This window comes from Symphalangus syndactylus, chromosome 8 (genome assembly GCF_028878055.3).
Source record: "Symphalangus syndactylus isolate Jambi chromosome 8, NHGRI_mSymSyn1-v2.1_pri, whole genome shotgun sequence".
Lineage (NCBI taxonomy): Eukaryota > Metazoa > Chordata > Mammalia > Primates > Hylobatidae > Symphalangus > Symphalangus syndactylus.
Genome location: NC_072430.2, coordinates 138317595 through 138343031, shown reverse-complemented (window position 1 = coordinate 138343031; position 25437 = coordinate 138317595). Strand labels below are relative to the sequence as shown.

Below are 25437 nucleotides of genomic sequence, written 5' to 3'. Positions count from 1 at the left end.
TAGTGACAAGTTAGGCTTCTTTATCAGAAATTAAACAGAAACCTTTTTAGAAAGCCTTTTAGAAAGGAAAGAACACAACTGTACCCCCGCTTTCGCCATGGAAACCTGTAAGAGTGCCCTCCCCACAGCTCCCCCGGTACTGCCTGCTCACTTGTATCATGTGTTTCATTCCTTCATCCAACAATATTTATTGAGTCCAGCACAGGGTTGGGTCTTGAGGCTGCAGCGGAGCCCACCACACGAGTCTCCTGCCTCCTCAGAACTCACGCGCCATGAGGTAAGCCAGACTCACAATTTAAAAAGATGAGCAGGAACTTAGAAATCGTGAACCATGCTAAGAAGGAAATGAACAGGTGGGTGGGGCGGGACAGGGGTGGGGGGCGTGCTGGGGTAGAGAATGACCAGAAAGGGAAATTCACTGGAGTGCATGTGCACAGAAGTCTTCCCCAAGGACAGGCCTGTATTAATGTGAACCTGAAAGAGCCAGTCCTGTAAGATAGATCTTGAGTGGCTAACTGGGCCTGGATTTAAAATAGAGCCAACTGGCCCTTTGCTTACTACAGGTCACACAGTTACTCTGAGTGTCCTGAAAACCTGTACCTTTTTGTAGTTGAGATTTTCAGCACTCACCTGAACCAACCAATTAGAGCTCACCCACCTCAGCCACTCAGGGCTCAGCTTCATCAATCAGAATGCAGCTGCACTGACCAATAAGAACTAAGGAAGTTTCCATCCTTCATTTACATAAATGGACCTGATTGGGAACCTGGGAAGGAACTTTTTGCCATGAAACCTGCCTGCCTTGTGTTCTGTGTAACTCACCTTCATTGTATACCAGAGGCTGTAACTCCCTGGTTTGCAAACTGTTCACTGGAACAAAGTCTCTTTCTTCCAAATTCCTTTTCAGAGAACTTTTGTTCACAACAGGAAACCAAATAGATAAGCAAATTCAATTAAGTTAAATTGTACTCATTCCACTGGCCCAAGATCCAGGGGAAAATAAGGCATTTGGGGAATTCTGATGACTGAGTTGAAGTCAAAAGGGAAAGATGAGCAAAAACAATAACTCAAATTTGTGTTTATTGACCATGGACTCTGGGGCAAGTATTGTGCAGCCAGAACTGGAAGTATTACACTCTTTTTTGGGGAGATATACTGCTGTACTATACAATTCCAAGATAACTGCACAGATCCCAACGTTTTAACCATACACATCACTGGCCAGCCATACTTGGGGATGTGCTTAGAGGATCATAGAGAAACAGCTATAGAATTTTGGTGTCCTATGAGACATATTAACAGGTAATTATGGTACCCTCTCATTCTGCTCCTCAGGGTAGGTACTTTGCATGCACACGTACACTGAAGCTCCTCCCCACACCCAAGCACTCTTCATTTTTTAGGACCAAGATTCTGGGCAAGCAGAATAGACATAGCAATGCTTTCACTCTTTGTTGTGTCCTTATTAGAAATTCTGAAATTCACAGTTTAATTTAAACCTTAAGGGTGATAATTCTTCCAAAGTCCCAATGCTGTGTGAGTTCATTTGCAGATTATAGAGAGTAAAGGGGCTATAAACACATAAGTCACCACTATAATGATTTTATGACTTTCCTCCATCATGCAGAGCTTCCAAGCTTTTTGAGGCTGCTTCTGCTGTGTACCTGGATGGTTTGTGGCCACAGCTCTGCCCTTGACCAAGACACACTTACTAATCTGAATAGTAGGCAATCCACATTCACGCTCATGAATTACAACAGAGAACCACTACTAAGCAATCCAATTAATCTCTGCTCTGAAACCAAGGCAGAATCCATTGCTAGTTCCCTCATCTGACAAATATTTATGGAATGTGTGAGCCCTACTGTATGGCAGTCACTATGCTAGGAACTAGGCCCAGAAAGTCAAGTTAGAAATGATCTTTGCCTGAAAGGAGGGGTCAGGTAGACAGAGACAAACTCATGACCAGGCAATTACAGGGGATGGTGCTCTGGGGGCTGAGAAATCACACAGCAGGGCAGCAACATGATGGTCTTGCTTTGAGGGCTACTAAAGAGTGATATGTCAATGGAAAGTGTTTCTGGAACCCTTTTGAAGGTACTTTCTTTTTAAGCTGAAGACATAAGTTAATAGGCCACCATTGGACACACTCCCAGTTCCTTTCCTCTCCTTTCATCAAATCAGAATGAAGGGGCTTATTACTAAAGGAGCAACATAAACATGTCCAGTGCCCTGTAGATCATCTACAGGACCCTCCAGGCAAACAAAGCCACCTTTCTTGCATCCCCACAACATTTTGTTCTGTTCTGCCTTGTATCTTTTAGCAGTTTGCATATCTGTCCTTGCTATTAGACTATAGCTATATCCTATATATATATATATTCCTTACAGGCAAGATTTTGGCTTTGGAATTGTGCTATCACTCAGGTGCCAGTCTATGATTTTGGAGACAATAAGCTCTCTGGACATGTTTCTGTATAGAAGTGACTTCCCTTCTCTTTTCGTTCTACATCCTGCATCCAAGCCAGCAAGTAAGTGCTGAATCTGGATGTTTCTACCACTGTCTATTGGACCCAGCTGCCATGGTCCTATTTCAGGGCCCCAGCCCCCCGTTCCCCAACCCCCAGCTGTCCCTTCTGAATCATTGCATCGGCTGCCACCTGAATAACCCCACCTCACCACCACTTCTGGAACCTTGGTCAGCAGCTTCCTGGGCACAGAAGAAAATTCAGAGTCCTCTGCCTTGCCCTCAAAACTATGGGATAGACCCCAGCCCACCTGTCCAAGCTCATTCCTCCTCTCTATCCCTTCTGCTTGCCCCCTCCCTCTGCCTCTTACTCTCTAGCCATTCTGGATCACTTGCTGTTCCCCAAACTTCCTTTGATGTTCCCAAATTGCTTTATTCACACTGAACTCTACCCTTGGCCAGCTTACTATGACTGTTCATTGCGTGGTTACCAAGTGCCAAGTCCGGGTTTCAGGTTATGTAACTAGAGGTTATATAAACTAGAAGTTTGTTGTGGTGAGATAACACATCCTCATTACACCTAATACCCTTTATGAACCATTAGAATGTTCTTTGGTTAATCATTTTCCCCTTGGAATTGAGTGACCTTTACTAGTGTATTGCCTCACAATTTATCAAAGCAAAGAATCCAGTGTCAAAAAGAGAATAAGGAGGTGAAGAGACCTCAGATCTCAAAAAAAAATCCCCCCAAAACTCATGGTCATGATATAGCAGTTCTAGTGGAAATAATCACTGCATCCCAAGTTTATCCCCATTGCTATAAACATGGCCTGCAAGTCTTATTGGTTTCAATGCAGTAAATAGTGCTGTATTTCCTTTTGTCTGAGAGGATCTCCCTGGTTGTTTTAGCAGTCAAGAACAGTGAATAACATGCACATTTCACCCTCCATATACTTGGGCTTCACATCTGCAGATTCAGCCAACAGCAGATTGAAAATATTTGGGGGGAAGAGCAATGAAAAAACAACACAAATAATACAAATAAAAAACCAATACTGTAAAACAACTATTTACATAGCATTTACATTTATTAGGTAAAAGTAATCAAGAGATGACTAGATGTTTAAAGGAGGATATGGGTAGGTTATACACAAATACTGTGCCATTTTATAAAAGGAGCTTGAGTATCTAGATTTTGGTATGGAGAGGAGGGTTTTCCTAAACTAATCCCTTCAGAATACCAGGGACTACTGTGCTAGACTAGCAGGTCTCTAAAGTATGAGCCAGGAAATCCTAGGGATCCCCAAGAATTTTTCAGGAGAATTTTACAAAGTCAAAACTATTTCCATAATAATGCTACTTGATTTTCTCACTGTCATTCTCCCACAAGTGTACAGTGGACTTTTCCAGAAGCTACAAGGGTGATGTGTAATATCACAGTAAATTGAATGCAGAAGCTGACATGAGAATCCACCTCTCTATAGAGCCAAGTACTAAAGAGAGATGCAAAAACTGTAAAACGATGCCACTCTTCTCGCTACATTTTGTCTCAAAAAAAGTTAAATAAAAGGAAGGTTTGTTAGTGTGTCATGGGTTTATTCTTATTAAATTGCCCAATGAATATATCTTTTAAATTCTGTTTTAATCTCTAATGCAGTACATATGATAGGCATAATCCAGATGAACAAAAGCAAATGCGTACCAGGGCTGGAACGTTAGAGAACTGAAGTCCTAAACAACAGGATGCCTTCAGTCTCGGTGAGACTAAACTCACTCCCACCACCCTCTTCCCTCCTGTGGCCGAGGAAAAAGACCGATATAAAGCCGACTTTAAAAAAAACAGTTCTTCAGGCAGCTAAAGTCAAGGCCCTCTCTTTCCCCCAACCTCTTTTTCCCACCCTTTTTGGAGACCACGGCTGGTTGGGGGCCGGAGTGGGCGGGGCCTGGTCGTGGAGCATCACAGAGGCTCACAGAGAGCAGGGCCAGTCCCAGGAGCACTGCATCCTGGGATGCGAGAGGCTCATAGGCCTCGGCCAATGAGATGTGGCTGCGTCATAAGGGGCGTCCCTCCAGGCGGCCCAGGTCGCCAATGCTCTGGCCCGCGCCTGGGTGCTGGCAGCCTTGCCGCTAGCGGCGCCAGTGCCCCGCGGGCCGTTTTGGCAGTCCAGCACAGTGGACTACTAAGAGGTGCTGGGCGTACCCCGGTAGGCCTCGTCCGAAGGCATCAAGAAGGCGTACCGCAAGCTGGCGCTCAAGTGGCACCCCGACAAAAACCCCGAGGACAGGTAGGAAGCGGAAAGAAGATTCAAGCAGGTGGCCGAGGCCTACGTGGTGTTGTCGGACGCCAAGAAACGCGATTTCTATGACCGCTATGGCGAGGCGGGGACGGAGGGCGGCTGCGCAGGCGGCAGGCCCTTCGAGGACCCCTTCGAGTGCGTCTTCAGCTTCCGCGACCCGGCCGAGGTCTTCAGGGAGTTCTTTGGCGGCCGGGACCCATTCTCCCTTGACCTCTTTGGAAACCCGCTGGAAAATATTTTTGGGGGTCGGAGGAACTCCCGGGGAAGCAGAAGCAGAGGGTCTGCACCCCTTTTCTCCGCCTTCAGTGAATTTCCAGCTTTTGAGGGTGGTTTTTCTTCTTTTGATACGGGATTTCGTTCCTTTGGCTCCCTGGGAAGTGGGGGCCTTTCTTCCTTCTGCATGTCCTACGGTAGTGATGGGACAGGCAGCTTCAAGTCCATGTCGACTTCCACTGAAATAGTTGATGGCAAAAAAATCACCACCAAGAGAATCACTGAAAATGGCCAAGAAAGGGTGGAAGCGGAGGAAGATGGAGAGTTGAGTTAAAGTCCTTCATAATAAATGGCATAGAGCAGTTGCTCCGCATTGACAACCAAGTAATTCCAGTCCACATTTGACTTTAAGCACATCTGGAGGAATAGCTGACTTTTTTTGGATTGAAAGTGAACTTTACTTTCAGAACAACTGTACCCAGGAATTTATAAACACTTTATGCCAACGCCTGTCTTTATTGCGGGGACCACACGGATAGGACCTCTGTTTGTCTTTCGATCATTGTAAGTATCTGTATGCAATTTGCTATTTATTAAACTTAAGCCTGAGGCAGACAATGATTATTTCCTAGTGCTAGGACAGAATGTTCATCTCAGCACTTTGAGCCTTACCTTTTTCCGTTGGGAAAGTGTGAGCCAGGTGGTTTGCTCTAAATCATTTGACTTCAATGTTTTACTGTGTGGTGGTGAAATCTATGAATATATTAATACTCTGGCTTAATTTAATGATGGCTTTTAATTGCACATAAATGCTCGTGATGTAGGAAGAGTTGACCATTATTTAGATAAAAGGTTAAACCCAGGCTTTATAAAAGCAGGTAAATCTGGCAAAGTGGATGCATTCCTTTCCTATCACGGCTGTAACAAATTACCCAAACTTGGTGGCTTAAAACAACACACGTTATTCTCTTAATATTTTAGAGGTCAGACATTTGAATCCCATATCACTGAGCTGAAGTCGGTGTAAGAAGCATGTTCCCTCTGAAGGCTGAGGACAGACCTTGGGGTTACATGGTTGGTCATTGATATACTAGGACTGTCTTCAGCCCTAACGTGGTTCTGCAATTATGGTAGGTCCTGGAAATGTAAAAAAATAAAATCGTTTCCATACGGCCATGCACAACTATCCTATTGCTGTGCTTGGGGCTATCAAATTAGGTTGATGAAAGCCAAGTGTATCTGTAATATTGTTTGGGTGAGGCACCATACACACAGCTGAGAAAGTACCTTTGTGTTGGCACGGGTTATGCCCCAGATGAAGACCTTTTGGGGCATATTGCCTTGGGGTAGTCCATCACAAATGGTCCCATCTTCTAGGGTCACCTCTGAGGAAAAGTTTGCATGAGAGCAAAAGGGCAACAACTAGACAGGCTGAAAAAAATTAAGAGCAGTATGCTGGTAATTTTTTACAGAAAAATCATGGCCTGAACACATCATTAACTAACAAATACTGTGACAATGGGTTTGGATATGCTCTAGTACCCTCAGAGTCCAATCTGCATGGAATGGCACCCAAGTAATAAACAGCAGGAAAATGGCAGTCATCTGGCACCATCCCACAGGGGCACACGGGGTCTCACACTGAACTCTGAAATCAACATGCTCCAAGGTGGCTGGGTAGTTGCTTCTTATATAATAACTATACAAGAAGTATCAGAATAAGACAGACTGTCAGGGCTTTTGAAAAATGAGTTCATTTTTTAGTGATCCAGATAAGGGAACTTACATGTGTGAAGATACTTACTGAGTAGTTTGCTGGGGGTGGGTTTGCTTATGGAGCAGTTCAGGGATAAAAGGAGTTTTGAGGTGGGAGGAAGGCATGGGAATAGTTTCATGGTGGTTTTCTGTGTTGTAAATCACCACTCTGGGTAGGATAGAACGGGTTTGTATCTACACAATTGGTTACATAAATCCCATTGTTCGGTGGTCAGCAAAGAGTGGTGTACCAGTGTCACTCAGAGGTAGCGGATCTGTAACAACTCTGGCTAGTTTTAACAGGTGAAAGCTAACACAAAGTTCAAATTTTGATATATCCTAGATTACTGATGTCATAAATGAGAAGTGTTCCTTTTACAGAAGTGTAAAGCTTGTTTGGTTATTGTTTGTTTGTTTTAGAGACAGGGTCTCTCTCTGTAGCTGTTGCCTAGGCAAGATCATACCTCACTTGTAAACATGAATTTCTGGGCTCAAGTGATCCTTCCTCCTCAGCATTCCCAGTAACTGAGACAACAGCAACCACACCTAGCTAATGTTTTTTTTTTTTTTTTTTTAAATCTTCTTTTAGAGATGGGAATGATGTTGACCCACTATGTTGTCCCAGCAAGAGCATTTTATTTAAATAATTTTTAGAATTCAAAAATCGCTTTTTAAAATGTCTCATCTCAAAAACATAACACTGCTAGAGGCCTATATGTGGGTATTCATCTTTTATAAAAGGGTTCGATAAATCAGGTTTTCAGAATGGAAAAAGGGGCATTTCCTCTGTTGCAAAGATGACCCTCTTGAGACCCCTAAAATGAATTCCCTCCATGGAATCACTTGTTCCTTCTCACCAAGCACGCCGGGCAAGGAAAGGCATGACCCTGTGAGCCCCAAGAGACCTGGAGTCCTGTGACCATCTCAGTAGGGTCCAAAAAACCAAAATGCCAGACATTTTTTCTGGCTGAAGTTCAACACAGCTGATTTTAGTTGAGCTTACATCACACACTGGAAAGCATCTAGAAGAGGGAATGATCCTTTCTATCCATCATCTTCCCATCTGATTCCACTTTCTGTCTCCAAACAGGTAGAGAGACTTCCCCATCTTGGGAAATGATTCACACAACAGCTTACCTTTCTAGGAATTTCTAATTCCACTTTCTCATCAACTTTCTCAATAAATGCAGATTCATTTCCTTTTCTCAAACTCTCCTTTAAACACTTTCAGTATAACTTCAATCATCACCAATCTTGTATTAGTCTGTTCTCACACTGCTATAAAGACGTACCTGAGATGGGGTAATTTATAAAAGACAAAGGTTTAAATGACCCACAGTTCCACATGGCTGGGGAGGCCTCAGGAAACTTACAATCATGACAGAAGGTGAGAGATAAGCAAAGGCATGTCTCACATGGCAGCAAGCAAGAGAGAAACAGAGAGGAAGAGTTCACTTGTGAGTGAAGTAGGAAGAGCCCTTTATAAAACCATCATCTCTCATTAGAACTCAGTAGGATGAGAACAGCATGGGGGAAACTGCACACATGATCCAATCACCTCCCATCAGGTCCCACCCTTAACACATGGGAATTATGGAGATTACAATTTGAGAAGAGATTTGGGTGGAAACACAGAGTCAAACTGTATCATTCTGCCCCCTGGCCCCTCCCAAATCTCATGTCTTTTCACATTTCAAAACCAATCGTGCCTTCCCAACAATCCTCCAAAGTCTTAACTCATTTCAGCACTAGCTCAAAGGTCCATAGTCCAAAGTCTCATCTGAGACAAGGCAAGTCCCTTCCCCCTATGAGCCTATAAAATCAAAAGTAACTTCCAAGACACAATGGGGGTACAGAAATTGGGTAAATGTTCCCATTCCAAATGGGAGAAACTGGCCAAAAAAGGGGGGCTACAGGCCCCATGCAAGTCCAAAACCAGGCAGGGCAGTCATTAAATCTTAAAGCTCCAAAATGATCTCCTTTGACTTCATGTCTCACATCTAGGTCATGCTGATGCCAGAAGTGGGCTCCCACAGTCTCAGGTAACTTGGACACTGTGGCTTTGCAGGGTGAAGCCCTCCTCCTGGCTGCCTTCAGAGGCTGGCATTGAGTGTCTGTGGCTTTTCCAGGCACACAGTGCGGGCTATTGGACTACTCTTTGGGATTCTGGAGGATGGTGGCTGCCTTCTCACAACTCCACTAGGCAATGCCCCAGTGGAGACTCTGTGTGGGGGCTCCAACCTCACATTTCTTTGCCACCCTGCTCTAGCAGAGGTTCTCTATAAGGGCTCCATCCATGCAGCAAACTTCTGCCCGGACATCCAAGCATTTCCTTACACCCTCTAAAATTTATGTGGTGGTTCCCGAACCTAAATTCTTACCTTCTGTGTACCCACAGGCCCAACACCACATCGATGCTGCCAAGGCTTGAGGCTTGCACCTTCTGAAGCAATGGCCTGAGCTCTACCTTGGCCCTTTTTAGCCATGGCCGGAGCCACTGGGACACAGTGCACCAAGTCCTGAGGCTGCACACAGCAGTGGGGGCATGGATGCAGCCCACAAAACCATTTTTCCTTCCTAGGCCTCCAGGCCTGTGATGGGAGGGTCTGCTGCAAAGGTCTCTGATGTGCCCTGAAGCCATTTTCCCCATTGTCTTGGCAATTAACATTTGGCTCCTCCTTACTTATGCAAATTTATATAGCCAGTATTTCTGCAGCTGGCTTGAATTTCTCCCCATAAAATGGGTTTTTCTTTTCTACCACATGATCAGGCTGCAAATTTTCCAAACTTTTATGCTCTGCTTCCCTTTTAAACATAAGTTCCAATTTCAGATCATCTCTCTCAAGTTCAAAGTTCCACAGATCTCTAGGGCAGGGGCAAAATGCCACCAGTCTCTTTGCTAAAGCATAGCAAGAGTGACCTTTGTTCCAGTTCCCAATAAGTTCCTTATCTCCATTTGAGACTCAGCCTGGACTTCATTGTCCACAACATTATCAGCATTTTGGTCAAAACCATTCAACAAGTCTCTAGGAAGTTCCAAACTTTCCCACATCTTCCTGTCTTCTTCTGAGCTCTCCAAACTGTTCCAACCTCTGCCTGTTACCCAGTTCCAAAGTCACTTCTACATTTTCAAGTATCTTTATAGCAGTACCCCACTCTCCATGGCACCAACTTAATATATTAGTCCGTTCTCACACTGCTATAAAGACATACCCAAGACTGGGTAATTTATAAAGGAAAGAGCTTTAATTGACTCACAGTTCCAGGTGGCTGGTGGCGGGGGGGCTTCAGGAAATTTATAATCCTGGCAGAAGGTGAGAGAGAGGCAAAGACATGTCTTACATGGTGGCAAGTGAGAGAGAGAAAGAGGAAGAGCTTACAAGTGAAGGGATAATGGCCCCTTATAAAACCATCAGATCTCATAAGAACTCACTCACTATGATGAGAGCAGCAGGTAGAAAACTGCCCCCATGATCCAATCATCTCCCACCAGATCCTGTCCTTGACACGTGGGGATTATGGGGATTACAATTCAAGATGAGATCTGGTGGGGGATACAGCGCCAAATCCTAATAAATCTAGTGTGACTTCATGTTGAGAAAGAATCAGTGGCCTCACTATTGAATACATTAGCCTGTTCTTTACCACACTCGAAAATTAGCCTTGCTAATATTCTCTAATTCTCTAAGGGGCATAGCAAGAGTGACCTGTGCCACAGTTCCCAATTCGTTCTGCTCCACTGAGATGACAGTGAAGTTTTGAGCAATGTAGTTAACACTAGAGAATATGTTCACATTGAAAAACTGGAAGAAAAGGGCAAGAGTCACTAAATGCCATCCCACTTTTCAACATTGTTACAAATCTAATAAACACATATTTTATAATTGAATAACTACACTGCATAAGGGGGAAAATCACCAATAAAAAAAATCATGTGGTTTGATTTAAAAAAATGAAGCTTAGAGTGTTTGGCAGTAATACCTATGTTAATAAAAAGAAGTACAGAAATAAAAATACAAAAGGATCAAAAGTCATAGAAGTTCATATGCATTCGGTGAATATGACATTAAAAGGCTGAATTCTCTCATGAAATATCTGGCACACCAAGGAATAAGAAACAATATTCAGGTCCCAGAGTACCATATCAGTGAACCCCAAATATTCTGGATTAGAGAAAGCTGCCTTTGAAATTGTTGGTAAAGAAGTAGATCCCACTATAGAAACTTGGAGTGGGATAGGGTAGGTTTGGCGGTATGATCAGCTTCACCTGAGAAACACTTCCCTTCTTGGACACATGTCCATTCATCACTGTCCCTAGCTTAACTGAGCTTATACGCTCACAGTTTTATCTCCTCCCTAGCCCCTTCCACAATTTCTTGATAATTTCAGCATTCCAAGTAGAAGACCCAATTGACCTGCAACCATCACTATGCCTTCTGAACTCTGAGATGTCCCCACATCATGCACCAGACCCCAAATCCTGACCAGAAAAATCTTTTGTCAGCACAGATCCCTCTCTGGAAACTGAACTCAGTGTGTAATTCTATAATCACAGACATATATCCCATCTTCGTTGCTCTATTTCCACTGAACTGAGTCAACCTCTTTAACACTTCTACTTCCTGTGAGTGCTTAGGTCTCCTGTGGTCACCTCCCTATCATTCGCAAGATGGGACCACTAAAAATTATCACATTAACAATTGTAATTTGCTGTTGCATCATCTTTCCCCTGAAAATTATGCAAACAAAAAATCCAGGATGGGTCAAGTCTCAATGTAGTGTCCCTGCTCCTTCCCAATGAAGGACATGCACAACCATGAAGATGGTGTCTTTACAAACCAACAGTCTCCATGAGTCCATCCTTTGATAAACATTCGTTTCTGCCTCTTCTTCCTCTCAGTGACCATTTAAAACCTGAAATACGATACTAGAGACCCCTTAACAGTTTATCTCACTGAAGGCTATTACGACGACAAGCAGAAATAAAAGCACCAGAAAGATAAGTAGATATGGAAGTAATTCTAAGTAAATACATTTTTTAGAAAGTGTTTTGCCTGGAACATTGATTGGATGAAGGCACAAACACCGACCTGAGATAGTGGCTTCCTGTTGGCACAGTTGATGCCCCCAATGAAGACCATGTTGGGCATGATCGGCCTTGGGTAATCCATCACAAAGTCCCCTCGGAACAGCCAGATGGATGCATGGCTGAGAAGATCCACCACTGACACCTCTCTCTGAAAAAGCTCAGAGGCAAGGCTTGCATAAGGAGCAGAAAGAGCATGGCAAAGGGAGGACAGGGCCAGAGGGTAGAGCATGTTCTTGACCCTTTGCAGGAATGTCATGTGGTCTGAATTGGTCGTTAGTAACTTAGGAATATAGGAGTAAGGATTTGGACACTGTGTGCCCTTAAAGTCTAAATCACATGGAATGTTCCTTAAAAAAAACACAGCAGGAATTGACAGGTACTTAGCCAGCACCGCCCCACAGAAGTAAATGGGGTCTGTTAAAACCACATCGAAGGAAGTAGCATTCAGGTGCCTGATCAGGGCCTCATTATGCAGTAGCTCCACACAAGACCTATGAAAGACCAAAGACATATTTTTCAAAGTTGCCATACTTTTAGAAAATGTCTTCAGAAAATGTTCTGTTTCAAAGTACAGTTGAGTGTGGCCCAGCACAACGCGATCAAATTCTTCCTGGGTCCATGAAATGGCATAGGTTGTCAGGGTGAAAAAGTTCTCTTCTTTGATGTGCATATTCACCTCCGGGGTGAGGACTGCCGCCTGGTGGCCTCTGGCATGGAGCTCCCGCACAGCCTCCCGCATGCTGAGCCAGTGGCTGCCATCAATGGGTACCACCAGCACCTTCCCACTCTCAGCCCAGGGCTGGACACTGAGAAGGAGTAGCAGTCCTGTGGCCAGCCACAGCAGGGGAACCTGGGGTCCTGTGGCCATCTCAGCAGAAGCCATCGACAGCTGACTGTCCACCCCACGTTGTGCCTTCTAGAATTGTTTCCTTCGTCTTAATTACCTTGTCACTGAGCCACCTAGCAAATCAACATGTGATTGGAAGACAGAGTGCTCTCCTCCTAGTTAATTATTACCGATTAACCAATCATTGTCTTTCATTATGGGCCCCACTTTGGGAAAGACCGATCACTCCTATCTTGAAAAACTCATCTGACCCTGCGCTCGCTCTGGGGAACATCCCAGTTCAAGCTCTTGTTTCTCATCCAATTCCCAACAAAGGCCTGTGGAAACTCATTTCATGTCACAGCCTCCTACTTCTCTGTTAACCATGTTTATCGGACTGTAGCTGAGGTCTGAGAGGTCCCCAGTAGTGGTAGGCAATAGTAGGCAATCCACATTCACGCTCATGAATTACAACAGAAAACCACTACTAAGCAATCCAATTCATCTCTGCTTTGGAACCAAAGCAGAATCCATTGCTAATTCCCTTATCCACCAAATATTTATGGAACGTGTGAGCCCTACCGTATGCCAGTCAGTATACTATGCTAGGAACTAGGGACAGAAACCCAAGTTAGAAATGGTCCTTGCCTGAAAGGAGGGGTCAGGTGAACAGAGACAAACTCACAACCAGGCAATTACAGGGCATGGTGCTCTAGGGGCTAAGAAATCACACAGCAGGGCAGCAACATGACGGTCTTGCTTTGAGGGCTACTAAAGAGTGACATGTCCATGGAAAGTGTTTCTGGAACCCTTTTGAAGGTACTTTCTTTTTAAGCTGAAGACATAAGTTAATAGGCCACCATTGGACACAATCCCAGCTCCTTTCATCAAATCAGAATGAAGGGACTTGTTACTAAAGGAGCAACATAAACATGTCCAGCACCCTGTAGATCATCTACAGGGCCCTCCAGGGGGAACAAAGCCACCTTCCTTGAATCCCCACAGTGTTTTGAACTGTTCTGCCTTGTATCTTTTAGCAGTTTGCATATGGGTCCTTGCTATTAGAGTATAGCTATATCCTATATTCCTTACAGGCAAGATTGTGGCTTTGGAATCATGCTATCACTCAGGTGCCAGTCCATGGTTTTGCAGACAGTAAGCACTCTGGACATGTTTCTGTATAGAAGTGACTTCCCTTCTCTTTTCATTCTAGACCCTGCATCCAAGCCAGCAAGTAAGTGCTGAATCTGGATGTTTCTACCACTGTCTCTCAGACCCAGCTGCCATGGTCCCATTTCATGGCCCCAGTCCCCCAGTTGCCCAACCCCCAGCTGTCCCTGCTGACTCACTGCATCAGCTGCTCCCTGAAAAACCCCACCCCACCAACACTTCTGGAACCTTGGTCAGCAGCTTCCTGGGCACAGAAGAAAATTCAGAGTCCTCTGCCTTGCTCTCAAAACTCTGGGATAGACCCCAGCCCACCTGTCCAAGCTCGTTCTTCCTCTCTAGCCCTTCTGCTTGCCCCCTCCCTCTGCCTCTTACCCTGCAGCCATTCTGGATCACTTGTTCTCCAAACTTGCTTTGATGTTCCCAAATTGCTTTATTCCCACTGAATTCTACTCTCAGCCAGCTTTCTATGACTGTTCATTGTGTGCTTACCAAGTGCCAAGTCCGGGTCTCAGGTTATGTCACTACAGGCTATATAAACTCAGAAGTTTGTTCTGGTGAGATAACACATCCTCACTACACCTAATACCCTATAGGAACTCTTAGAATGTTCTTTGGTTAATCATTTTCCCCTTAGAACTGAGTGACCTTTACTAGTGTAATGCCTCACAATTTATCAAAGCAAAGAATCCAGTGTCAAAAAGAGAATAAGGAGGTGAAGAGAACTCAGATCTCAAAAAAAGTCCCCCCAAAATTCATGGTCATGATATAGCAGTTCTAGTGGAAATAATCACTGCATCCCAAGTTTATCCCCATTGCTATAAACATGGCCTGCAAGTCTTATTGGTTTCAATGCAGTAAATAGTGCTGTATTTCCTTTTGTCTGAGAGGATCTCCCTGGTTGTTTTAGCAGTCAAGAACAGTGAATAACATGCACATTTCACCCTCCATATACTTGGGCTTCACATCTGCAGATTCAGCCAATAGCAGATTGAAAATATTTGGGGGGAAGAGCAATGAAAAAACAACACAAATAATACAAATAAAAAACCAATACTGTAAAACAACTATTTACATTAGCATTTACATTTATTAGGTAAAAGTAATCAAGAGATGACTAGATGTTTAAAGGAGGATATGGGTAGGTTATACACAAATACTGTGCCATTTTATAAAAGGAGCTGGAGTATCTAGATTTTGGTATGGGGAGGAGGGTTGTCCTAAACTAATCCCTTAAGAATACCAGGGACTACTGTGCTAGACTAGCGATTCTCAAAGTATGAGCCAGGAAATCCTAGGGATTCCCAAGAATTTTTCAGGAGAATTTTGCAAAGTTAAAACTATTTCCATAATAATGCTACTTGATTTTTTCTCTGTCATTCTCTCACAAGTGTACAGTGGAGTTTTCCAGAAGCTACATGGGTGGTGTGTAATATCGCAATAGATTGAATGCAGAAGCTGACATGAGAATCCACCTCTCTATAGAGCCAAGTACTAAAGAGAGATGCAAAAACTGTAAAACGATGCCACTCTTCTCGCTACATTTTGTCTCAATAAAAGATAAAAATAAGATTTGCTAGTGTGTCGTGGGTTTATTCTTATTAAATTGCCCAATGAATATGTCTTTTTAATTCTGTTTTAATCTCTAATGCAGTATGTATGATAGATATAATCCATAAGTACAAAAGCAAATGGGCACCGAGGCTGGAACATTAGAGAACTGAAGTCCTAAACAACAGGATGTCTTCAGCCCCGGTGAGACTAAACTCACTCCCACCACCCTCTTCCCTCCTGTGGCCGAGGAAAAAGACTGATATAAAGCCGACTTTAAGAAAAACAGTTCTTCACGCAGCCAAAGTCAAAGCCTTCTCTTTCCCCCAACCTCTTTTTCCCACCCTTTTTGGAGACCACGGCTGGTTGGGGGCCAGAGTGGGCGGGGCCTGGTCGTGGAGCATCACAGAGCCTCACAGAGAGCAGGGCCAGTCCCAGGAGCACTGCATTCTGGGATGCGAGGCGCTCTTAGGCCTCGACCAATGAGATGTGGCTGCGTCATAAGGGGCGTCCCTCCAGGCAGCCCCGGTCGCTGAGCGCTCGGGCTTGCGCCTGGGTGTTGGCAGCCTTGCTGCTGGCTGTGCCAGTGCCTGGCAGGCCGTTCTGGCAGTCCAGCATGGTGGACTACTACGAGGTGCTGGGCGTACCCCGGTAGGCCTCATCCCAGGCCATGAAGAAGGCATACCGCAAGCTGGCGCTCAAGTGGCACCCTGACAAAAACCCCGAGAACAAGGAGGAAGCGGAGAGGAGATTCAAGCAGGTGACCGAGGCCTACGTGGTGTTGTCGGACTTCAAGAAACGCGTATCTATGACCACTATGGCGAGGCGGGGGCGGAGGGTGGCTGTGCTGGCGGCAGGCCCTTCGAGGACCCCTTCGAGTACGTCTTCAGCTTCCGGGACCCGGCCGAGGTCTTCAGGGAGTTCTTTGGCTGCCGGGACCCATTCTCCTTTGACCTCTTGGGAAACCCGCTGAAGAATATTTTGGGGGGTTGGAGGAGCTGCTGGGGAAGCAGAAGCAGAGCGTCTGCACCCCGTTTCTCCACCTTCAGTGAATTTCCAGCTTTTGGGGGTGTTTTTTCTTCTTTTGATACGGGATTTCGTTCCTTTGGCTCCCTGGGAAGTGGGGGCCTTTCTTCCTTCTGCATGTCCTACGGTAGTGATGGGACAGGCAGCTTCAAGTCCATGTCGACTTCCACTGAAATAGTTGATGGCAAAAAAATCACCACCAAGAGAATCATTGAGAATGGCCAAGAAAGGGTGGAAGTAGAGGAAGATGGAGAGTTGAGTTAAAGTCCTTAATAATAAATAGCAAAGAGCAGTTACTGCACATTGACACCAAGTAATTCCAGTCCACAGTTGACTTTAAGCACATCTGGAGGAATAGCAGACTTTTTTTAGGATTGAAAGTGAACTTTACTTTCAGAACAACTGTACCCAAGAATTTATAAACACTTCATGCCAACGCCTATTCTTGTTGTTGGGACTACACGGATAGGACCTCTGTTTGTCTTTCAATTGTTGTAAAAAATCAGTATGCACTTTGCTGTTTATTAAACTTAAGCCTGAGGCAGACAATGATTATTTCTTAGTGCTAGGACAGAATGTTCAGTTCAGCACTTTGAGCCTTACCTTTTTCCGTTGGGAAATTGTGAGCCAGGTGTTTTGCTCTAAATCATTTGACTTTATTGTTTAGTGTGTAGTGGTGAAATCTATGAATATATCAATACTTCTGGCTTAATTTAATGATGGCTTAAAACAACATGCATTTATTCTCTTAATATTTTGGAGGTCAGACATTTGAATCCCATATCACTGAGCTGAAATCGGTGTAAGAAGCATGTTCCCTCTGAAGGCTGAGGTCAAACCTTGGGGTTACATGGTTGGTCAGTGGTATACTAGGACTGTCTTCAGCCTGAACGTGGTTCTCCAACTATGGCAGGTTGCTGGGGATAGGCCCCCAAATCTGGCCAGAAGCTGGCCCCCAAACTGGCCATAAACAAAATCTCTGCAGCACTGTGACGTGTTCATGATGGCCATGATGCCTATGCTGAAGATTGTGGGTTTACTGGAATGAGGGCAAGGAACACCTGGCCCACCCAGAGAGGAAAACCACTTAAGGTGTTCCTAAACCACAAATAATAGCATGAGCAATCTGTGCCTTAAGGACATGTTTCTGCTGCAGATAATTAGCCAGAGCCCATCCCTTTGTTTCGGCCCATCCCTTTGTTTCCCGTAAGGAATACTTTTAGTTAATCTATAATCTATAGAAATGATGCTTATCACTGGCTTGCTGTCAGTAAATATGTGGGTAAATCTCTGTTTGCCGCTCTCAGCTCTGAAGGCTGTGAGTCCCCTGATTTCCCACTCCACAATCTATATTTCTGTGTGTTAGTCTTTAATTCCTCTAGCACTGCTGGGTTAGGGTCTCCACGACCAAGCTGATCTTGGCAGTAGGTCCTGGAAATGTAAAAAAAGGATCTCCATAAGGCCACACAGAACTATCCTATTGCTGTGCTTGGAACATATCAAATTAGGTTGATGAAAGCCAAGTGTATCTGTAATATTTTGGGGGTGAGGCACCGTAAACAACGAGAAAGTACCTTTCTGTTGGCACAGGTTATGCCCCAAACGAAGACCTTTTGGGGCATGTTGCCTTGGGGTAGTCCATCACAAAGGGTCCCATCTTCTAGGGTCACCTCTGAGGAAGGGTTTGCGTAAGGCATGAGAGCAAAAGGACAACTGAACTAGGCAGGCTGAAAAAAATTAAGAGCAGCATGCTGGTAATTTTTTACAGAAAAATCATGGCCTGAACACATCATTAACCAAAAAGACTGTGATAATGGGTTTGGATATGCTTTAGAACCCTCAGAGTCCACTCTGCATGTAATGGCACCCAAGCAATAAACAGCAGGAACATGGCAGTCAGCTGGCACCATCCCACAGGGGCACATGGGGTCTGACACTGAACTCTGAAATCAACATGCTCTGAGGTGCCTGGGTAGTTGGTTCTTATACAATAACCATACAAGAAGTATCAGAATAAGACAGACTGTCAGGGCTTTTGAAAAATGAGTTCAGTTTTTTGTACACCAGACGAGGGAACTTACATGTGTGAAGATACTCACTGAGTAGTTTGCTGAGTAGGTTTGCTTTTGGAGCAGTTCAGGAATGAAAGGAGTTTCAAAGTGGTAGAAAGGCACGGGCAGTTTCATGGTGGTTTTGTGTGATGGAAATCACCACTCTGGGTAGAGTAGAATGAGTTGGTGTGTATCTACACGATTGGTTACATAAATCCCATTGTTCAGTGGTCAGCAAAGAGTGGCACACCAGTGTCACTCAGAGGTAGTGGGTCTGTAACAACTCTGGCTAGTTTTAACAGTTGAAAGCAAACACAAGTTCAGTTTTGATATATCCTGGATTAGTGCTGTCATAAATGGAAAGTGTTGCTTTTACAGAAGTGTAAAGCTTGATTGTTTGTCTGTTTGTTTTAAAGACAGGGTCTCACTCTGTAGCTGTTACCTAGGCAAGATCATACCTCACTGTAACCACGAATTCCTGGGCTCCAGTGATCCTTCCTCCTCAGCATTCCTAGTAGCTAGGACTACAGAAATGCTATCACACCTAGCTAATTAAAAAAAAAACTTTTTGTAGAGATGGAAACAATGTTGACCCACTATGTTGTCCCAGCAAGGGCATTTTATTTAAAGAATTTTTGGAATTGAAAAATCTCTTTTTAAAATGTCTCAGCTCAAAAACAGAACAGTGCTAGAGCCTGTATGTGGGTATTCATCTTTTATACAAGGGTTTAATAAGGTTTTCAGAGTGGAAAAAGGGGGCATTTCCTGTGGTGCAAAGATGACCCTCTTGAAATCCCTAAAATGAATACCCTCCATAGAAACACTTGTACCTTCCACCAAGTACACTGGGCAAGGAAAGGCATGACCCAGTGAGCCCTAAGAGACCTGGAGACCTGTGACCATTTCATTAGGTTCCAAAAAAACAATATGCCAGACTTTTTTTTCTGGCTGGAGCTCAACACAGCTGATTTTAGTTCAGCTGACATCACACACTGGAAAGCATCTGGAAGAGGGAATGATCCTTTCTATCCATCATCTTCTTCTCCTCTGATTCCACTTTCTGTCTCCAAACAGGTAGAGAGACTTCTCCATCTTGGGAAATCATTCACACAACAGCTTACCTTTCTAGGTGGGAGTGTAAATTAGTTCAACCATCGTGGAAGACAGTGTGGCAATTCCTCAAGGATCTAGAACTAGAAATACCATTTGACGCAGCCATACCATTACTGAGTATATACCCAGAGGATTATAAGTGATACTACTCTAAGAACACATGCACACATATGTTTATTGTGGCACTATTCACAATAGCAAAGACCTGGAACCAATCCAAATGTCCATCAATGATAGACTGGATTAAGAAAATATGGCACGTATACACCACGGAATACTACGCAGCCATAAAAAAGGATGAGTTCATGTCCTTTGCAGGGAGATGGACAAAGCTGTAAACCATCATTTTCAGCAAACTATCACATGGACAGAAAACCAAACACCACATGTTCTCACTCATAGGTGGGAATTGAACAATAAGAACACTGGACACAGGCCGGGGAACATCACACGCCAGGGCCTGTTGTGGGGTGGGGGACTAGGGGAGGGATAGCATTAGGAAAAATACCTAATGTAAATGACGAGTTGATGGGTGCAGGAAACCAACATGGCACATGTATACCTATGTATCAAACCTGCATGTTGTGCACATGTACCCTAGAACTTAAAGTATAATAATAAAAAAAAACTGGAAGGACAACAGTCACTATTTAAATGCCATCCCACTTTTCAACATTTTTACAAATCTAAATAAACACGTATTTTATAATTGAATAACTACATTGCATAAGGGGGAAAACCACCAATAAAAAAATCATCATGTCGTTTGATCAAAAAAGAAAAATGAAGCTTAGAGTCTTTTGCAATAATACCTACATTAATAAAAAAGGTACAGAAATAAGAATACAAAAGGATCTAAAGTCATGGAAGTTCATATACATTCGGTGAATATGACATAAAAAGGCTGATTCTCTCATGACGTACATGGCACAGCAAGGAATAAGAAACGATATTCAGGTCCCAGGGTACCATTTCAACGAAACCCAAATATTCTGGATTAATGAAAGCTGCCTCTGAAATTGTTGGTAAAAGACTAGATCCCACTATAGAAACCTGGAGTGGAATAGGGTGGGTTTGGTGATGTGATGAGCCTCTCCTGAGAAATGCTTCCCTTCTTGGATACATATCCATTCATCACTGTCCCCAGCTTCGCTGGGCTTATAGATTCAGTCTTATCTCCTCCCTAGCCCTTTCCACCATTTCTTGATGATTTCAGCATTCCAAGTAGAAGAATCATTTGAGATGCAACTATCACTGTGCCTTCCGAACTCTGAGATGTCCCCACATCGTGCACCAGACCCCAAATCCTCACCAGAAAATGTCTTGTCAGCACAGATCCCTGTCTGGAAACTGAACTTCATGTGTCATTCTCTAATCACAGACATCCATCCCAACTTCATTACCCCACTTCCACTGAGTCACCCTCTTTGACACTTCTACTTCCTGTGGGTGCCTAGGTCTCCTGTGGTCACCTCTCTATCTTTCGCAAGACGAGACCACTAAAAATTATCACGTCAACAACTGTAATTTACTCTTGCATCGTCTTTCCCCTGAAAATCATGCAAGCAAAAAATCCAGGATGGATCAGTTCCAAATGTAGTGTCCCTGTTCCTACCTAGCTGAAGGACATGCACAACCATGAAGATGGTGCCTTTACAAACCAACAGTCTCTATGAGTCACACCAGTCCTTGTCCATCCTTTTAAAAACATTGGTGTCTACTTCTTCTTCCTCTCAGTGACCATTTAAAACCTGAAATTCGCTACTAGAGAATCTTAACAGTTTATCTCACTGAAGGCTATTATGACAATGAGAAGCAGAAATGAAATCTTTGGAAAGATAAGTAAATATGGAAGCAATTGTAAGCAAATACATTTTTTTAAAAAGTGTTTTGCCTGGAACATTGATTGGATGAAGGCACCAATACAGACCTGAGATAGTGGCTTCCTGTTGGCACAGTTGATGCCCCCAATGAAGACCATGTTGGGCATGATCGGCCTGGGGTATTCCATCACAAAGTCCCCTCGGAACAGCCAGACGGATGCATGGCTGAGAAGATCCGCCACTGACACCTCTCTCTGAAAAAGCTCAGAGGCAAGGCTTGCATAGGGAGCATAAAGAGCATGGCAAAGGAAGGACAGGGCCAGAGGGTAGAGCATGTTCTTGACCCTTTGCAGGAATGTCATGTGGTCTGAATTGGTCGTTAGTAACTTAGGAATATAAGAGTAAGGATTTGGACACTGTGTGCCCTTAAAGTCTAAATCACATGGAATGTTCCTCAAAAAATACACAGTAGGAATCGACAGGTACTTAGCCAGCACTGCCCCGCAGAGGTAAACAGGGTCTGTTAAAACTACATCAAAGGAAGTAGCATTCAGGTGCCTGATCAGGGCCTCATTATGCAGTAGCTCCACACAAGACCTATGATAGACCAAAGACATATCGTTCAAAATTGCCATACTTCTGAAAAATTTCTTCAGAAAATGTTCTGTTTCAAAGTACAGTTGAATGTGGCCCAGCACAAGGTGATCAAATTCATCCTGGGTCCACGAAATGGCATAGGTTGTTAGGGTGAAAAAGTTCTCTTCTTTGATGTGCATATTCACCTCCGGGGTGAGGACCACCGCCTGGTGGCCTCTGGCATGGAGCTCCCACAAGGCCTCCCGCATGCTGAGCCAGTGGCTGCCATCGGTGGGCAACACCAACACCTTTCCACTCTCAACCCAGGGCTGGACACTGAGGAGAAGCAGAAGTCCTGTGGCCAGCCGTGGCAGGGGAACCTGGAGTCCTGTGGCCATCTCAGCAGAAGCCACCAACAGCTGACTCTGCTCCATGCTGTGCCTCCTACATTTGCTTTCTTCGTCTTAATTACCTTGTCACTGAGCCACTTAGCAAATCAACATGTAATTGGAAGACGGAGTGCCCTCCTCTAGTTAATTATTAACCATTAATCTATCATTATTTTTCACTGTAGGCCCCACCCTGGAAAAGACCAATCAAGTCTATCTTGAAAAACTCATCTGACCTTGGGCTCGCTCTGGGGAACATCCAAGTTCAAGCTCTTGTTTCTCATCCAATTCCCAACACAAGGCTGTGAACACCCATTTCATGTCACTGCCTCCTACTTCTCTGTTAACCACGTTTATCAGGCAGCAGCTGAGGTCTGAGGAGTCACCATTGCCCTAGTCCCCAGTCATATGCTCTCTGCTGGATGTGACCCTATTTGCTAACTCTTAAAACTTTTTTCTCATGTATGAGTAACACAGCACATCCAAAAAACAGACAACATTGCTAAGCCAGCTTTCTCTAAACAACGTGGAGACTGGCTATGTGGTTTTGGTCGTTTTTCACACCAGGATATTTCTTGTAAGGATCAAAGAGGACTCTCTCTGAAGTGGCTGTCAATATAAAAAAAGCTGCAGGGAGGCTGAGCTCAAGATGTGATGATCAGATTCTTGGGAAGACTTTGTTGAGGATTCTCCATCTACACCATGGAAGAAGAGGTGCTGCTGTCTAAAGCACACATGGGCAAGACAACCCTAGCAAGGACCCACAGTGGGTTCAGGGAGCTCCTGCTCACCAAGGGACCGCGGGAGCTGGAGCCTGGCCTCAGATCTTGTACCATCTGAATTCCTCTTCTGAATGCCGAAGGCTCCAGTCTTCTGCAAGTCTGCTTAGAGACTGAAGTGTCCATTCATCCAGGCCTTTATTTCATCCTGAGGATTATGCTCAGGCTTTTCTCCAAGCCAATCCAGCACCAAGTTCTGATAAGAATGGGTCCTCCGGAACAGAACAGGCTGCATAATTTGTGGGGGCCCTAGTTCAAATTTCAAGATGGAGAATTAAATGTGTGCCTTTCTAAGGGGGAGACCCTGAGCACTCACAAGGGTCTCAAGCCCAGTGAGGCTCATCCTACTCCAGAAAGTCACTCCTGCATATGCTGTGCTCACAAGATTGCTGATGCCACCTTGTCCTGTTCGCCTCAGGATGATGTGGGCCCGCTGTCTGGGGTGTGCACTTTCTATCTCACTGCCTCTGTGTCTTCTTGCCTGGCGATGTCTGCCATTGCTGGTGAGACTGAGGCTTCCCTTAGGGAGGAAATTACTCCCATTAGAAATCCACATTGATAACAGATTCCACCTTTGGACAGAATCCATGGGACAGGCAGTGAATGGAAGCGTCTACCAGGGGGACACTCAGCTCAAGGGCAGCACACGCAGGATGGCACAGAGAAGGAAGGTCTGCAAGGGCTTTGGGAACTCTCCAGTAGAGGATGATTCCTGGGGATTTGTAAGGACATAGAGCACTAGAAAGGGATTCTCAGATGTGGGTGCAACAGCTCAGCCTCTGAACTATTCCTCCAACCCCCTTAAAACTATATGCTTCCTAAGCACTCTCCTGATGAGCCCAGGTGATGGGTGGAACACACCTGGCAGTGTGCTCTTCCCACATTCATGGGCTCCCATGTTCTACCTCCAAGCAGTAGTGTTTTATTTAGACAGTGAAGTCATCTGATTTCTTGTCACATGTCTGGGACTCCCAGACCCTGGGGAGGCCCATGTACCTTGGAAGATGGTGGTACTCCAGACACCTAGGGGCCCTAAGGATAGCAGGACTGTGGGGAGGGAGGAGCTCCTGGTGCCTGGGAAACAGGAGGAGCTGCCCAAGGCATCAGCTTCCAAGATCTGGAGATGAGGAGGGGTCTGGGCTGCACAGATAGACTTGGAGCCATCCGCATATGTTGAAGCCATGGGTATCAGTGAGGTCACCCCAGCAAAGTCCAGAAACAGAAAAAAGCAACCTGAAAGACTGATCTGTGTGGTCTTGTTCCCCTCTGCCAATCTCACAGACCTAAACATACAAACTGGAATTCTTTAACGTTTGTAAGAGAGCACAGAAACTAATCTTCACATCTTAGGGTAAAGATTTCTTAGGGTACAAAAACAACAAATGATAAAATTTTGCTAGAATGAACCTCATCAAAATCTAAAACTTTTGCTCTTTGAAAGGTATTGTTTTTTAAAAATGAGAAAAGGAAGATCAGGAAAAAAGGAGATAATTGAATGGTAAGCTGATAGCTCTGAAGCCTGGAGAATAGAAGACTGTGGAGGACAGGAACAAAAATTAAATTTAAATGGCCGAATAGAGGAAAACCTCGAAGACTTGAATAAGATGTGGGTTTCACTTTAAGCTTAGTGTCTGTCGTAGGCAGAATCACAGCCCCACAAAAGTATCTACATTGTACTTCCTCAAACCCGGGAACATGTTCCGTTACAGGTGGAAGAGACTTCACAGATGTGATTAAATTAAGAGTTTTAAGACGGGGAGATTGTCCTGGGTATCTGGGCAGGACAACGAAATCACAAGCACTCTTACAAGTGAAGGAAACAGGCGTAAGAGTGGGAGACTTGAAGACGCTGCATTGCATCTCCCTAAAAGTGGAAAAGTACCATGAAATTCCAAAATTAATAGGAAAGAGGAAATTTCTGTTAAATAAATGAGCTTACATTCAATGGAAAGAATAAGATTAAGAATGGACAGAATCAGAATGCTGACATCAAAGGAAACTATAAGATTGAAGCAATTTTGGTTTTTGTTGTGTTTTAAATAAATAAATCGAAAAACCACAGATGCTGAAACTCCTGAGCTCAATGATCCTCCCACCTGAGCCTCCCAAGTACCTGGGGCCACAGGCGCATGCCACTGCACCCAGCTTTTCATATTGGAGTTTTTAAAAATGTTTTCTAAACTTTTTAAACAACATTTCCACATGCCAGCGAAATTTTTATTTTTTTGAAATGGGGCCTCACTCTGTCACTCAGGCTGGAGTGATGTGGCATGAACATGGCACACTGCAGCCTCCACCTCCTGGGATCAAGTGAT

At 44.3% G+C, this 25437-nt stretch overlaps 1 protein-coding gene and 3 pseudogenes across 2 annotated transcripts in view; 2 read left to right on the top strand and 2 right to left on the bottom strand.

The window, feature by feature from the left end:
- The window catches only part of UGT1A6 (UDP glucuronosyltransferase family 1 member A6), a 63509-nt gene that overhangs the window by 13291 nt on the left and 24781 nt on the right, over positions 1-25437 (bottom strand). The window contains exon 1 of one of the 2 annotated variants that reach the window (XM_055291039.1): positions 11823-12774. The exons of the other annotated variant lie outside the window; for it this stretch is intronic. Coding sequence (XP_055147014.1) covers positions 11823-12704 — 882 coding nt within the window. The 5' untranslated portion in view covers positions 12705-12774. Of the gene's footprint in view, positions 1-11822; positions 12775-25437 lie in introns of those variants that run through there. 2 annotated transcript variants of the gene reach the window in all.
- On the top strand, positions 98-15347 carry LOC129487332 (dnaJ homolog subfamily B member 3-like; annotated as a pseudogene).
- Positions 15982-16708, top strand: LOC129488612 (dnaJ homolog subfamily B member 3-like; annotated as a pseudogene).
- Positions 21817-22352, bottom strand: LOC129488614 (UDP-glucuronosyltransferase 1A3-like; annotated as a pseudogene).